Genomic DNA, 15,886 nt, shown 5'->3' with positions numbered 1-15,886 from the left:
GGAATGCTGCAGTCCACAGGTTCTCAAAGAGTCAGGCATGACTGAATGACTGAACAATAATTAATAAATGAATGAATGACTGCATTTCAGGCAGCCGTCCTGACACCATTCCTGGCCTCAGAGTTCTGAAGCCCCTGCTGTTTATGACATTAGCAGAGTACCAACTTGCAAACAGTGGTCACCAAATGACTCACGGCTAACCAAAATGATTGCGTGAAAGCCCACCCAGGGATGTCACCACACCCTCCCACGTATAAAACTCCAGACTCAGCACTGGATCCCAAGCACCCCTGAGCAGATGCTGTCCCGGCCTCTGTCCTCACTGCTCAGGCCCACTCTTCCTAAATGGCACAGAGCCCATCAGGTACACTCACTTCCCTAAGATGTTTGGCCAACCCTTAGGGCTGGATTCCCAAACTCTAAGCCAGCTTTTGGGAGTGGGCACCAGAACAGCAGAGAGGCCTCCTGGACAGAGACACTTCTCAATCTTCCCAGAAAAGAAAATGTTCCATAGGTCTGCCTCTCTTTAAGAACTAAGGTATTATTATCTCACTTCACCTCCATCACTGAGGAGCCATAAAACTAAAAAAAAAAAAATACAGTGGGAGGATTTCCCTGGTGGTCTAGCGGTTAAGAATCTGTCTGCCAATGAAGGGGACACAGGTTCGATCCCTGGTCTGGGTATATTCCACATGCCATGGGGCAACGAAGCCCATGTGCCACAACTATTGAGCCTGAAAGCCACAACTACTGAAGCCCGCATGCCTAGAGCCTGTGCTCCGCAACAAGAGAAGTCATGACAACGAAAAGCCCTAGCACCAAAACTAGAGAAAGCCTGCATGCAACAACGAAGACCCAGTGCAGCCAAAAAAAAAAAAAAATGCAGTGGGAGCAGTGACTGGCATAGGAATGGTCCTTGCAGACAACCCCATCCCCTGGCTGCCCTCCTGGCCGCATCCTTGGTCCATCCTTGGGGACCTGGAGACCAGCCTCCTCCTACCTCACATCTCATTTCACAGACCACAATGACAGACCTCGCTGGACAAGGCAAAGGTGGGTGTGGGGGTACCATCACAAACTTCAGGGCTTTTAATTGGTAATTTCTTCTAATTATAAATGCGCGACACGTTTATTGTAAAAATATGGAAAACACAGAATGTCACAAAGAAGAAGAACAAAACCATTTATAGGCTTCCACTCAGAGAACTACCTCTGTTCAGGCATATCCTCTTCAAGTCTTATGGATCTGGATCATCTCTTCACACGGATGTCCATCCTGCCACCTCTACTTAAGTTGATAGAATAAACTCTTCCCCCAAGTCAAAACTGTTCACAATAAATCTTTAAAACCTGACTTGTATATATTTCATAGGCAGATGTCCCAAGATTTATTTACTGTCTTGCCAATTGCTAGATACACAAATCGTTTCCTCACTATAAGTTTCTGAACAGATGAATTACATGTTTAAGCATTGTTCAGCGGACTGGGTTTCCATTTACTCATTCAGGAAGGGTTTCTAAGCCACTTGATTGCTGCCCCCACCCCCACGCCAGGTCCTGTTATCCATGCTTATGTGCTGTGGGTGAGGGAAGGTGCAGCAAGAGAGGAAAACTGAGCAACAAGGAATTTGGGGGTCACCAGTGTCAAATTTGGCTTGGGAAAACAAAGCAATAAATATGAGTAAGCAGCCTGCTATGTCTGTAGGTCTGGAGGCTGAAGTAGCAAAGGCCTGGCTTGGCTGGTCAGGGTTTGTGGAGGGACACAGGGAGCAGCCACAGAGGACTGTCTCTTAAGACAGGGTCCCTGAACCCCAGCTCTGTCACTGTGTGATGCGGCAGTTCCCACGAGCTGCCCATCAATCTTCTCCACTGTACAACATGGACAACATGCACCCTGCAGCACAGAGAGCATTTCTGAGAAGACCTGACCTTGTTATGTCACTAAATTTGGCACATACAGGTGCCCCCCAATGCACTGGCATTCACAACTACATATCCATATGACCCATGTTTTATCACACAGATGTGTCCTAATAAAATGCATTGGACTCAGAAAGTCTTAACTGCTGCTAAAAATGTGTTGGTGCTGAGGATGGGAATTCTAAATACTTGTGACTTTAATGTAAACCAAAACAGGCTTGACTAACACTTGTCCGCACTCCTTGTGAACTATATATACACGTTTGTGTATTAAACTTACAGGATGACTCATGGGACCCAAGCTTTCCTGGGACAGGCAGGCTAGAGCAGCGGCAAGCCCAGCAGGACAGCATCCCAACAGCAGTGGCAGTCTGAAAGTAAAGAGGCAGTCATGGCCCCGACTATCAAGGCCGGTTCTACATCACTGTGGCTTGGCCATGGGTGGGTGGGATGTGGGGGGTGCAGTCTAGGGTACAGGCAGGGATCCACAGGAATGTTCCCACTGGCATTAGGGCGGATGCCCTCTGTAAGGGTCTCTGTCCCACTCCCTGATGATAAAGTCAGGGAGTGTGGTCCCAGTGAACCCCTTGTCTACTTGCTCCAGAGAGATGTTGCCCAGCTGGAGCCTGGAGGATGGACCCAATGACCTGTCCAGGGCTCTTCCATGCTTGGCAAGGATTCTCTGTAAGAGCTCCCAAGTCAGGGAGAAGTCAGAAAAGATGGTGGAGAGAAGGCAGCGTGTGAGTAGGCCTTGGGCTTCTGAAGGCATAAAAAACTGGCAGGGCCTGATGGGGTGAGGGTGCCCATCATAGGAAGGTTTTTGCTGGTTCCAGGAAACCGCAGGCCCACCAGCCTCCACAGGGCCTGAGACCCCCCTTGTGAGTGATGACCAGAACCAGTGAGGTTCTGATCACAGCTTTGTGATCCGGGACAACAGCAGTTGGGAGCCGCACCTGCCCCTCAGCAAGGCCCACCTCCAGGGCCAAACAGGCTTTTAAAGAGGGTAGCCCAGGGCCCTGGGGCTTTCTGTTTCAACCCAGTTAGAGGGACCTGTGGGAGAAGGAAGACTGCCTTCTATCAGACACAGTGAGGAAAGTGACCAGGAAGAGGGGCTCTGCTGGCTTGGCTCCAGGGGACAGACACAGAAGGGCAGACATGACCCCACACAGGAGAGACCTGCCTACTGCCTGTGGGGCCACAGCTGCTGGGCCTGCCTTGTGATGTGGGGAGGTCCCCATCACTGGGGCTGTGCGAGGACATGGCCAAGAAGATTCCAGCCTCTTTGAGCACATGAGCTTTCTCATCACTTTCCATTCTGAAATTCAGTAATTCTGAAAAGTGTGAAGGGCACTGTGTTTCTTTTATATATATATATATATATATATATATATATATATATATATTTTCATAACATTTTAACATTTAATAGAAACTATATATAATATTTTTTATTGCATCTTACATAAGATAGCCACTACAGAACTTATATAGATTAGAAACAAGATGGATAGTTAAGAAGGGCCCAGTCCTGTGGGCTATTTTCTCAGAGGCTATAGGTCAGAGATCACTGAGAAGAGGAGCTTCAGATTACTCAGTCAGGGAAGAGGTGAGGAAAGGCTAAAATATAGGCTGCTAGACAGAGATAATAAGCCACTAGGATCATCGCTATCCCAAGACTTGGGAAACAGTATTACAAAATCTCTCTCCCCTTAGGCACAGCCCCAGTCTCAGCAGCTATGACAGGAATTGCCTACTCTCTTCCTTGTCTGGAGTGGGAAAACATCACAACTTACAGACACCATTGGTCCCTTCCCCCAACATTTGGCTAGACTACATAGCATTCCAGAAGATAAACAAGGTAGCCTGGGTTGTCCTTTAGTGAGAGACGGTCAGAAATACTTCTTTAGAGAATGGGAAATACAAATCCGCCCAAATCAACTGGTTTCCAAAACACACTATCAACTGACACGGGTGGGTTCTGGCTTCCCATGTGCAGTAGCCGCTCCACTCTGAGGCAACGGTTGTAGAGGCTTTCTCAGAATTTTGAAATCCCTGTTATCAGCACCCATCTCCAGCCATCTGCATGTGGCCTAAAATGTCCTCTGGACCTTCAGCAATTTCTTTGACCAGATGATCTTCAAGGGTTAAGGAAGGGTCAAAAAGCAAGGGTGAAGGAGGGCACTGCAAACCATCACTCCCAGCTCAGGCTTATACATCTGAGGCAACTTGAAATGCAATGGGCAGCAGAAAGGAGCCTCAGAATGGCTGACAGGAACTGGTTTGTTGCAGGGTACCTGTTCACGCCCCTGGCAGCATTGAAGAGAACCTGATCTGTGTCCTGACAAACGGGAGTAAAGCAGTGTCTGGTCATTGGAATCCACAAAGACCAAGCACCTCTGAGTGGAACAAGTGGTATGGGCCTGTTGGACAGTACCGTGTGTGGCCAGCTTTCTGCGCTCCTTCAGCTGCCTGTGTAGTAAGGCTTCCACTCCACAGCACTGACGATACCACTGAAGACATTTTAGATGCTTTAACTTCTCTTGCTCTTTGGCCAGAAGTCTCTCCGGGCCACTCAGGAGACTACTACCTAGAGCTTCATGTTCCACTTTGTAATTGTGTAAGTAACATTGCTTCTTCTCTTTGAGCAGATGCTGAAGTCATTTCAACTGGTCAGTGCACAAAAATTGCAAACGAATAAGCTTCTCACGCATAATCAAGGCCAATTCTTCAGCTATGAAGATGCTAGCACGTTCAGAATTTGGCTGGCTTCACTGCAGCTACAGTTTGGAGTGTAAGTCCCAGCTCTGTCCCAGCATGTGAGCTCAGCTGGCACAAGATTGTTTTACCCACCAGCCCTGGACTGGTCTTCTTCGCTTGAGCATGAAGTCCCAGGGCATTCCCACAGGCATGTTCAGCAGAGGACACCCCATCTTTCTTCTCAGGCTTTGGGGCAGCACTGGGACATCTTTTTCCATTTTTCGCCTCTTGCAAGGCGCATTCTTATCTTCAAGGATATGCTAAGCCAAACTCCTTCCCCACCAGATAAGGTTGCAAACATGGGCGATGAATGAATGAACAGCACAGGGGCTCCTGAGACCTGGGCACTGGGGTGATCCTCACTTGATCGGTTAGCAAGATGTGGATCTGCATCCTGGTCATACTGAAACCTCTGCCACTGCGCCGCTCCACTCCGGCACAGTATTTCTATAGCTCAGTTTTATCATTACTTGTATGGATTCTACATAGTAAGTTAAAAATGTTGTACAAGTCATAATGGGCAGTGACGGCAGGGCCGGGCAAGAGGACTTCCACATACAAACAAGAGGGAGAAGTGGGCCCTGCCAACCATCTTCTCCTGGAAGCCCCCAGTTCATTCCTGCTGTGAGGCTTATTTCCATCCTGGGTACCATCCCTGACCTGCCATAGTCTCCTCTCCCACCCTAAAGTCAGGGGCTGGAAGTCCGTTCTCATAAAATGTCACAGCAAGTGAGGCAGTGGGGTGACCAACTTATCCCCATCTGCCCAGAACATCTTCAGTTTTAAAACTGAAAGTCTACATCCTGGGAATCCCCTCGGTTCTACACAAATTGAGGCCATGGGTCACACCGAGAGGCAGGGCCCTACAGGTCATTGTTTCTTGGAAATGTGGGGGCCCCTTAGGGAGCTGAGTGCAACCAGTGACATCTGGGGAAGCGCCTCCTCAGTAGACATGCAGTACAGGCTTGTGAGTGAGTGATGCTTAGCTCCCCCAACTTCCCTTGAACGCACTGTGAGTAAAAGGCCAAGCAGGTCAGTTTCATAAGGGCCTGGACACTGGCAGGAAGGACTTGTAAAACGATTTAATTCATCCTTCAATCTCTCAGGCAGCTGGTAGGGCAGGACCAGCGTGGCCCTTGCTGCCTGCTGTCTGCCCCCAGCCAGGCACCCCCTTTCCCCAAGCCCACAGGGGCCTCACTGCATCCTCTAGCCAGCTCCTCTCCTGGGGTGTCCCATGGGCTCAGCCCAGGAATGGCCTGCACCTGCCCCCGATACCTGTCCCACTGGTGTTTCCTAGGTATCGTTCCCTCCATGCCCAAAAAGCTGGCTGGGTGAGTTAATCAGGTTCTAACTTGCAGCCTGCGGTATGATTTCCCAGACTCCACCTTGGGTCACACCTGGAAGACCTGAGCCAAACATGGGGTGGCTTCCTGGAGCATCAGTGTTACTGCAACATTTGGGGGTAGACACAACATATTATTTGGAAGCACATGGATATATTGTGGAAGAAAAATATAAAATTCACTTGATTCTAGGATAAAATGTAAACTACCACAGAAAAGTAATAATCACTGTTAGTTAAATCACATCTCCAGAGCCCACCTTCATCCCCTTGTCCTCCTCCAGTGTGGAGATCTGGTCACTCCTTTAGAATTCAGGGCGAGCCACTAGCCTGCTGAAGTTTCCCTGGTGCCATGTGCATTTTAACCGAGGCCTAAGCCTAATGTTTGGGTAAACAAAACTCATTATCAGGACTCTCAGGTTCCTAAAGGACTTGGGTGCACACTAAATCTTAAAGAGAGAGGTAGTGTTCCCACTTTCTAGAGGCAGAGGTCAACCCTGTAGGAGTCAGTGCAGATGCTGACCAGACTGAGTGTCCCACAGGTCACAAGTCCTGGGGTTACTGCCCCAGCTGGTACTCTCTGCTCAACCCACAGCCTCTGTAGCATCTCCACCCAACAAGGTGACAAACCTGGGGAGATGGTGAGAGGGCTGACCACTGCACAGCATCATCCCATCCATCCAGCCCACAGTGTAGTCTGAGTCTCTGGGCCTTGGTTTCATCCATCACCCCTGATCAAATGTAATCCATTCCAGGGAATCAAGGTCCTCTAAACCAAGAGAGCTGGGATTAATTGCAGACAACCCAGCCAGCCCATACCCTCCTTTTCTGCCAGGTTTCAGAGCAGGTCTCCCAGCAAAGCTCAGATCCAACTGGCCCTACTCCTGGTCTCATCTCAATCAGCAACTTGATGGCATGAGATGGGAATCTGAGAACCTAAAAGGACTTCAGAGATCACTAAGCTCAGACCCAAATGTTCATGGACAAGATAATCTGGAACTGAGAGGCATTATGTGGCCATGGGAAGGAGGGGGCTGGGAGTGAGCTGACATCAGTGGGAATTCCTGCTTTGCCACTGACTGGATATGTGGTCTTGGATGCACCTAGATTTCATGAAATGGAAATGCTGATACCCCCCTTGCAGGGCTGTTATTACAAATAGAAAAAGTTTAGGAAGATATATTGAAAAATCAAATTCAAGGGAAAAGACAACCATTCAGCTCAAGCCAGAAGAAAAGCTGGAGCATGTAAATACTTAAGATTCCAGCCAGTTACTAAAAGCAATCTTTGAATCTGCTCTTAACTCTTCCTAAAAGGCAAAGGAGACGGGAAACTGAGTGGGTTATAAGATTTGGTAATCATACCATTGCAGGATAAAAATCAAGTTTTACCTGATAGCAGAACTTGCTGTTTAGCTACAGTAATCAAGACATGGTGGTAGGAGCAGAGAGACATACACATACATCAATGAAGCATGATAGAAAACGCAGAACGGACCCACACAAGTATGGCCAACTGATCTTCGACAAAGACGCAAAGGCAATTCAATAGAGTAAGGACAGTCTTGTCAACAAATGGTGCAGGAACCATTTATTTGTTCCTAACCACGGGCAAAACAATGAAACCTTGACTAAACCTCACATCTATACAAAAAATTAACTCAAAATGGGTCAGAGATTGAAATGTAAAAAATGTATAAAACTTTTAGAAGAAACATAGGATTTCTCTTTTATGAGTTACGATTTGGTGAAGAGTTTTTAGACAACAATGAAAGCAGGATCCATAAGTTTAAAAATTGACAAATTATACTTTATTGGAATCAAAACCTTTTTCTCTGTGAAAGATTCTGCTGAGAGGATAAAAAGCTACAGACTGGGAGAAAATGTTTGCAAACAATAAGCCCAACAAAGGACTTTTATCTCATATATGTAAAAAAGTCTCAAAACAATAATTCAAAAATACAATAAGAAAAGGCACAAAATATATGAACACATATTTCAGTGACGAGGGTATTGCTGCTGTTGCTGTTTAGTCGCTCAGTCGTGTCCAACTTCTTGCAACCCCATGGACTGTAGCCCGCCAGGCTCCTCTGTCTACCATGGGATTCTCCAGGCAAGAATAGTGGAGTGGGTTGCAATTTCCTTCTCCACGGGATCTTCCTAGCCCAGGGATTGAACCTCGGGCTCCTGCATTGCGGGCGGATTCTTTACCAACTGAGCCAGCAGGGAAGCCTGAAGAGGGTATACACATGGCGAATGAGCACATGAAAAGATGTTCAACAGCACCAGCCAATTGGGAAATGCAAATCAAGACCACATTGAGATCTCACTACACACCAATTCGAGCAGCTAAAATACTCCTAGTTCCCTGAGACCTTGCAGAGGTCACCACCCCTCTCTGGGTCCATTTTTCATTTAGAGGAGGTTCTGGCCAGTGTTGACATTCTATTGTATAAAAATGGGGTCCTCCAGTTTATTTTCACCAGTGGCAGTGCCCTTCTGTAAGGGAGGAATTCTTTCAAAAAAAAAAAAAAGAATAGCTAAAATAAAAAACAGTAACAACATCAAATTCAGTAGAGGAGCTGAATTTCTCATACCTTGCTAGTGCAAATGTAAAATGTTATACCCACTCTGGAAAATAGTTTGGCAGTTTCTTTAAGAAAAAAAAAATCAACAGGAAACTACCATGTGACCCAGAAAATGCACTCCTGGGCTTTTCAGTTCAGTTCAGTCCCCCAGTCATGTCTGACTCCACAGCCCCATGGACTGCAGCATGCCAAGTTTCCCTGTCCATCACCAACTCCCGGAGCTTGCTCAAACTCATGTCCATCAAGTCAGTGATGCCATCCAACCATTTCGTCCTCTGTTGTCTCCTTCTCCTCCTGCCTTCAATCTTTCCCAGCATCAGGGATTTTACCCCAGCAAAATGAGAATTTATGTCCACACAAAAACTTATACATGATTGTTCATAGCAGCTTTATCCATAATAGCCCCAAACTGGAAACAACCCAAATGTCCTTCAGCAGGTGAATGGCTGGACAAATCATGGCATGATAACATCCATGCCATGGAACAGTATTCAGCAATAAAGAGGAACAAACTATTGATACATGGAACAACTTGGAATGATCTCAAGGGCATTATGCTGAATGAAAAAAGCAATCTCAAAAGGTCATACACATATTTCATGATTTCATTTATAAAATATTCTCAAAATGATACAGTTACAGCGCTAGAGAACATATCAGGGTAGTCAGAAGATCTCGGTGGCAATGGGATACTCTTAAAGCAGAGGGATGACAGTTCCCTGAATCTTACACATGATTGAATGGCCTAGAACTATACTAACACATCACTGCAATGTCACTTTCCTGGTTTTGGTCTTACATTGCAGCTATGTAAGGTGAAACCCTTGGGAGGAACCAGGTAAAAAGTACATAGGTCCTCTCAGCACCATTTTTCCTGTGAATCTGTAATTATTTCAAAATAAATCCTTCTTCCACTTGCTTCCCTGATAGCTCAGTCGGTAAAGAATCTGCCTGCAATGCAGAAGACGCCAGTTCAATTCCTGGGTCGGGGAGATCTGCTGGAGAAGGGAGGGGCTACCCACTCCAGTATTCTTGGGCTTCCCTTGTGGCTCAGCTGGTAATGAATCCGCCTGCAATGTGGAAGACCTGGGTTCGATCCCTGGGTTGGGAAGATCCCCTGGAGAAGGGAAAGGCTACCCACTCCAGTATTCTGGTCAGGAGAATTCCATGGACTGTATAGTCCATGGGGTCGCAAAGAGTAGGACACTACTGAGTAACTTGCACTTTCACTTTCCACTTGTTAAATTCATCACCAGGAGACAAAATGAAAACCAGGAAAGGGCTTGCGGCACAGTCACAGGAGGAAAGGATCTGAATAACCTTTGACCTCCACCCCACCCAGACCCATAGTTCTCCCTCCACAACCCCCAACACACATATAAGCAGAGCAAGGTGGGCCTCTCAGGGGACAGACACCCTGAAGAACATAACACATGCTGTCCCTTGTGTCAGAGAAACAGCGCGGGGAGGGATGAGCATGTCAACTCCTAGGCGGATGAGGGAATTCTCTGGCCCAGAGGATTCCCTTCAGTGTCTCCCCAGGCATGGATTGCAGGTTGTGGGGATGTAGCACTTTCCCCTGGAAACTGAGAAGCTAGGCCCAAGCTGCTGCCCCACGGCTGGGGGTCAGAAGCTTCCGGACATTATGGCCACAGGCCAGGACAAAGCACCCCTCCCTCATTTGGGGGGCCTCCCGCCCAGGTCACAGGTCACCAGAGCTACTCAGGCCCAGCTGTGAGATCTCCTTCTTCCCACTCTTCTTCCCCCGCCTTCCACCCCCACTGACAGGACAGCCATTATTTCGCTAGGCTGGGACCCTGGGTGTGAAAGTTCCCAAAATGTGGGCAGCAATTACCAATCAACCACTCCTTCTATAAGATAATCCCAGTTTGGCTCCAAAAGTTTCATTTTAAGAAGAAACAGATCTCTTTGAGGTTGCCAGGATATGTTAGCAACCAAGGTTTCCCCTCACCTCCCTGACTCGAGCCCCATAAACATTGAATGAATCCGTTTTTAATTTGGAGCTTAGGAGTTCTGGATGCTGAACTGCTCCCTCTGACAACAGCTGGTGAGCAAGTCCTCTACTTCTTAATTTAAAAATTGCTTAATAAAAAAAGCAGTTAAAAAATACAATACACACAGTAATTATTTCTAATAACGTGTGTTTATAATTTCTGTTCAATAACATTCTAATTAGCCTTATGTTACTAAAAAGCATTACATGTAAAAAAAAAAAAAAAAAGAATGTTGTAAGCAAGGTGGCTCAGAGCTAAAGCATCTGTCTTCCAATGCAGGAGATGTGGGTTCGATCCCTGGGTTGGGAAGATCCCCTGGAGGAGGGAAAGGCAACCCACTCCAGTATTCTTGCCTGGAGAATTCCATGGACAGAGGAGCCTGGTGTTGCAGTGAAAAAGGAAAAATGAGGACTGAGTTTTCTTTCCCTTTCCTGAGAACAAAGAAGATAAAGAGAACAGTGAACAGTCTCGAACATTCCTAGTTTTTACTTTTAACTGTTCCTAATCTGTACTCTGTAACTAACCTTGCTTTTCTGCCCCCTAACTCTGCATGTCTGTAAATAAGTTTGGTTTTCTGCACCCTAATTCTGCATAAGCTACATTTTGCACCTATTATCCTTTGATTCTATGCCAATTACATCCTATATTTGGCGCTCACCTTTATAGCACTCTCTTGGCAGATCAACCCTCAGAAGTTTTTATGTGTTAGCAATAAGGCCTGAAGCCAGCCTATGATTATTTTTGAAACAATGCAAGAGGAAGAGGACAAGATCCTAACACCTTTGTTCCTCATCACTGACCCTTAACCGCAAGTGCCATCTTACATAAACCCCTAGACTCTTTGTGGGAAGGACGGCACAGTTCTTGAGGCATGAGCCTACTATGTTGCCCTCTCCGCCAGCTGAGGATTCAAGCCACCTTTTTATATCCTCCAAACTCTGTCTCTGTAATTTTTATTCGGCTTCAGTGGGCAGAGAAAGCCAAGGGTTTGTTTAGCAACACTGGTGGGCTCAAAAGAGTCCACGGGGTCACAAAAGAGTTGGACACAACTGAGCAATTATGCAAGCACGCACACAAGTCAGAAGCAATAGTGACTTCCCAGAGTAAATAACAATTGTATTGATTCCTGCAGAAGGAGGTACCAAAAACTCACCCCATGCCTGAGAGTCACCAGGCTCTTGAAATGAGACCAGGAAGAATGAAAAGGTCTGAATCTGTTAGTGCCTATACACATCTGAGCTGCAGCCAGTGGTCACAACTGGGATGTGTCACCCGAGTCTGGAGAAACCCCTGACTGCTCGGAATAAGTACATCCGAGGTATCTCCACGTGCTTATACAGAGCTAACCAGCACCATGCAATAGACAGCGCCAGGCACACAGGGGTTAGGGTTTGGGGCTCTGACTCCGGAGGCTCACATTCTTGGTTCCTCTACACCCCACCCTTTCTATGTATCCACACTCAAGAGACCAGCCTCACAAAGCCTTGTTGTCCTCATCACTAATGGGAATAGTAACAGTATAAAGTTGATAGAACTGTAACGAGGATCGTATATGGGTAAACTATTTCCATAGTTCAAGTACATTCAGACAGATCCGTTGCTGTTAGCTACTATTGTTATTTTTTGGATATTATTATTATAAACTGCAATTTCTCTTAACTATTAACTGTGTCTCACAGAATGAGGTATAATTGGTGGAATAATAGATCCGAAATGACGTTTGTATGCTGAGTCTTGTTTGCTGAGGCAAGAACTGACCTCACAATGATGCCAATACCAGAAAGCCCAGGATGATTTACAAAGCTGTTTCCTCTGCCTCTTTCCACATAATCCTTAGGAAGCCCTCCCCCACCAGCCCTCGGAGGGTAGGCATTGTTCATATTACCCAGTCTTTTTCACTTAAGGACTCTAAGGCTCAGGAATGCTTCCCTGTGTCACCTAGTTAAGTAAGGGGATGGCATGAGGCTTGGGTACCAGCCCTCAGAGGGTAGGCATTGTTCGTATTACCCAGGTTTTTTCACTTAAGGACTCTAAGGCTCAGGAATGCTTGCCTGTGTCATCTAGTTAAGTAAGGGGATGGCATGAGGCTTGGGTCTTAGTCCCCTTGTTTCATGCCTTTTCCCAAATCATATGGTATGTGGGGTATTGCAGGAATGTCATAAAGCCTATTGGGCTTCCCATGTGGTTCAGTGGTAAGGAATCTGTCTGCCAATCCAGGAGGATTTGATCCCTGGGTCAGGAAGTTCCCCTGAAGGAGGAAATGGCAATCCATGCCAGCATTCTTGCCTGGGAAAACCCACTCCAGTATTCTTGCCTGGGAAATCCCATGGACAGAAGAGCCTGGCGGGCTAAAGTCTATGGGGCTGCAAAGAGTTGGACATGATTGAGCAACTGAACACACACACACATAAAGCCTATCGGTTAGTCTGTCCCAACAATGAGGAACCTAGAAAAATGATGGGTCCTCAGGTTGGGTGTTCCCTGTTCCTCCTATATCACACATGTCCCAAGACATGTACAGTCCACACCCCCTGGGAAAGTGCAGGGCAGCCCCCAAACTTCTTATTGGGAGGAGGAAATCTCTCATCAAATAGCAAAGCCCCCAAAAGTCAGCAATGTCCCCTGGAAGAAAAAGCTTCAGGGAGGCTAACTAATGGAATTCCAGCCCCCAGATTTGCCTTGAGATATTAAATTTCCTACCTGTTTTCAGGCTGGTAAGTGAAGCTAAGTGGAAGTTGCTCCTAACTCTGGCCTTAGAATTACTATGGATTAAGGGAAGAAATGATTGAAAAAATCTGGTTTTCAGAATTTAGAAAAACTTTTAACTGTTATGAGTCTTAAGGAGGCCAATTGGCCTGGGCCCAGGCCTCAGGCACGTGTGACTAAATCATCAGCATGTGATAAATTATCTTATTTTTATAGATCTTCAAAGAAACTGCTGCCGTAAACTCATTTATTTTAGAGACTCAGGGCGGGTCTAAACAGATCAGTCTCATTTGGGGTTACCCTGGCTATGAGCTGTCCCTCCTGCTCCCAACACTAAGAGTGATGAAAATAGAGGCCTTAGCCTCCCTCTGGCTCCCTCCTGGGCCTCTCTCTTTTCAGACCACCTGATGATTGCTCTGGCCCTTTCCTCCCAATTCCTAATTTATAAACACCAAATTTTCCACAATTCTCTGCTGAAACCTTTCTAAACTTTCTTAAAATGATGGGACCAAACCCACACACAGTGTTCTCATTAGGGTCTGGCCAAACATGAGGAGATTTGAGGATTATTTTAAACTCTCTCAAAATTTCTGTCTTACTTACATCCAACCATGGAATCAATTCAGCCTAGTGTGGTATGGGGAAAGAACAGAAGCAGGAGTGGGGAGCCCAGCTCTATTGCTAACAATATGTGTAAGTACACAGATGGGTTCCACTGTGACCTCCAGATCCCTTTCTTTTGGACACAAAACCAGCCCAGAGAGATCTTTATCCTCTCTTTATGTGTTCTGGGGTCCCCTTAATGGTACCACTGGAGGCTTTACCTACCGGAATCTGACTGTGTGACTGCAGAAACAACCTGTCTGCACCACCTGCACTGACTCCAAGGAAACCTGACCTGGGCTCCACCACCTCCCACATCCTCACCACAGGAGGTGCATTTTGCCCTACCAGAAGAGGCAGAAAAGCCTGAGTGTGGATTCCACCATTCCGGTCCTCTTGGACCTGTGAGTGGAGGAAAGCAATCTCACCACACAACTGCCTACACCCAGCTTTTCTTCACCCACTCCCCATAACTTGCCAGGCACCTGCCTAGACTTTATTGAATATACCAAAAGCCGCTGCTTTTCCGGGGCTAGTTCCGGACCAGGAAAGCTGGTCCAAGAGCTGCAGTGTGGGTTGCCAGCCTCGGGGGAATTCTTAACATTGCAGGCAGTAGCCCTTTCAGGTAGCAGAGCCCACGCGCTGGCTGCCGCCCTCAGGGAAGAGGAAAGCATAGTGGAGAATGGCTCTTCTGCCACCCACTCAAGCTGAGAAGGGCTCTGATCTTCATCTCAGAGGGACCACAGCCTGTCCCCTACAAGGCGCCAGACCAGGCACTTCCAAGCCCACGACCTTAACAAAGTATCTGCCACAGGAGCCCAAAAAGGTATCCCCGAGATGTTCTTGTTCAAAGAACTGGGCAATTCTCTACCCTAGTGCCAAGACTACCTGAATAGAGTTGGCCCAATAAGCAGGTAACTTTCATCGCCGTTTGCTACCCTGAGGAGGGCATGTGAGTAAGCGCACACACACACACACACGCACACGCACGCATGCACACACACGCGTGCACACGCACACACGACCAGCACCGGCTTGCCTGGCAGGGCGCCCCCTTGCCCGCGGTGCGGGGTCCGAGGGGATGCGTTGGGGAGCGCAGCACCGACCGATGGACTGCGAGGGTGGGCGCCCGTACCCCCAGCGTCTCCCAAGCGCCTGCAGCACCGACGCGCACCGACGGTGCGCCCTGTGCGGCTCGGGCCCGGACGGCCCTGGTTCTCCGCTCACCTTAATGTTGCTGAAGACGGAGCGGGGACTGCAGCCGGCTTGGCCCGCAGAGGCGGCGCTACCCTGGCGCGCGCCGGGCTTGGACAGGAGCCCCATGGTTGCGGCAGCACGGGGCGGGTGGCCGGGCGAGCGGGGCCGGGGCGCCTGGGCTGGGGCGGGCGGCCAGCGGGTGGCGGGCGCCGTGTCGGTGGCCGGAGGAGACTGAGCGCGAGGGTGCGCGCCTAGAAGTTTTATAAGTGGCCGCCGCCGCCGCCGCCGATGATGAAACGCGCACTCCCTCCTCCCTCTTTCCCTCCGGTGTCAAAGGCGCTGCGAGCCCCCGCCCCGCCGCCGCCCCCTCAGACAGGTGTGACGCGGTGGCCGGCGGCGCTTGACCTCTTTCCGGCCGAAGTTGTCTCTGCGCCCGCAACTGGGCTGGGACCCGCAAGGCTCGACCGCCCCGGGAGAAGGTCCCGCCCGCGGGAGGGTGGGGGCAGGGGGTGGCGAGCCGGGGAGGTCTGCAGGGGGAGCGGCCGGCTGCAGAGCTCGGGGGCACCCGGGGCGCTGGCGGGGCAGGGTGGCCGCCGCGGGCCCGCAGGCTCGAGGGGCCAGAGAAGGGATCCGCAGGGCTACGAGGGTAGAGGACAGGAGGCGGGGGCGAGGGGCGCTGAGGGAGCCAACGGGAGCCAGGGTGGTAGGAGGGGAGCCGACGTTTGTGAAGGGAGGGGGAGCTTCCGCGCCCCTCCCGAC

The 15,886-nt window shown here is 48.6% G+C and overlaps 1 protein-coding gene and 1 pseudogene across 3 annotated transcripts in view; both read right to left on the bottom strand.

Annotated features, from left to right (window-relative positions):
• The window catches only part of SLCO2A1 (solute carrier organic anion transporter family member 2A1), an 85,820-nt gene extending 70,209 nt beyond the window's left edge, over nucleotides 1-15,611 (bottom strand). Inside the window, exons 1-2 of one of the 3 annotated variants that reach the window (XM_081574146.1) lie at nucleotides 15,158-15,354; nucleotides 2,201-2,291 (exon numbers count right to left, since the gene is read on the bottom strand). In XM_081574146.1, coding sequence (XP_081430272.1) covers nucleotides 2,201-2,212 — 12 coding nt within the window. In that variant the 5' untranslated portion in view covers nucleotides 2,213-2,291; nucleotides 15,158-15,354. Of the gene's footprint in view, nucleotides 1-2,200; nucleotides 2,292-15,157 lie in introns of all 3 variants that reach the window. The other 2 variants (XM_081574145.1, XM_081574147.1) reach the window with 2 other exon arrangements.
• Nucleotides 3,879-5,079, bottom strand: LOC145522939 (KAT8 regulatory NSL complex subunit 2 pseudogene; annotated as a pseudogene).
• Nucleotides 15,612-15,886: the final 275 nt, after the last annotated feature.

This window comes from Giraffa tippelskirchi, chromosome 2 (assembly GCF_054371585.1).
Source record: "Giraffa tippelskirchi isolate mGirTip1 chromosome 2, T2T-mGirTip1v1.2.pri, whole genome shotgun sequence".
Taxonomy (NCBI): Eukaryota; Metazoa; Chordata; class Mammalia; order Artiodactyla; family Giraffidae; genus Giraffa; species Giraffa tippelskirchi.
This window is presented reverse-complemented; position numbering and strand designations above follow the sequence as displayed.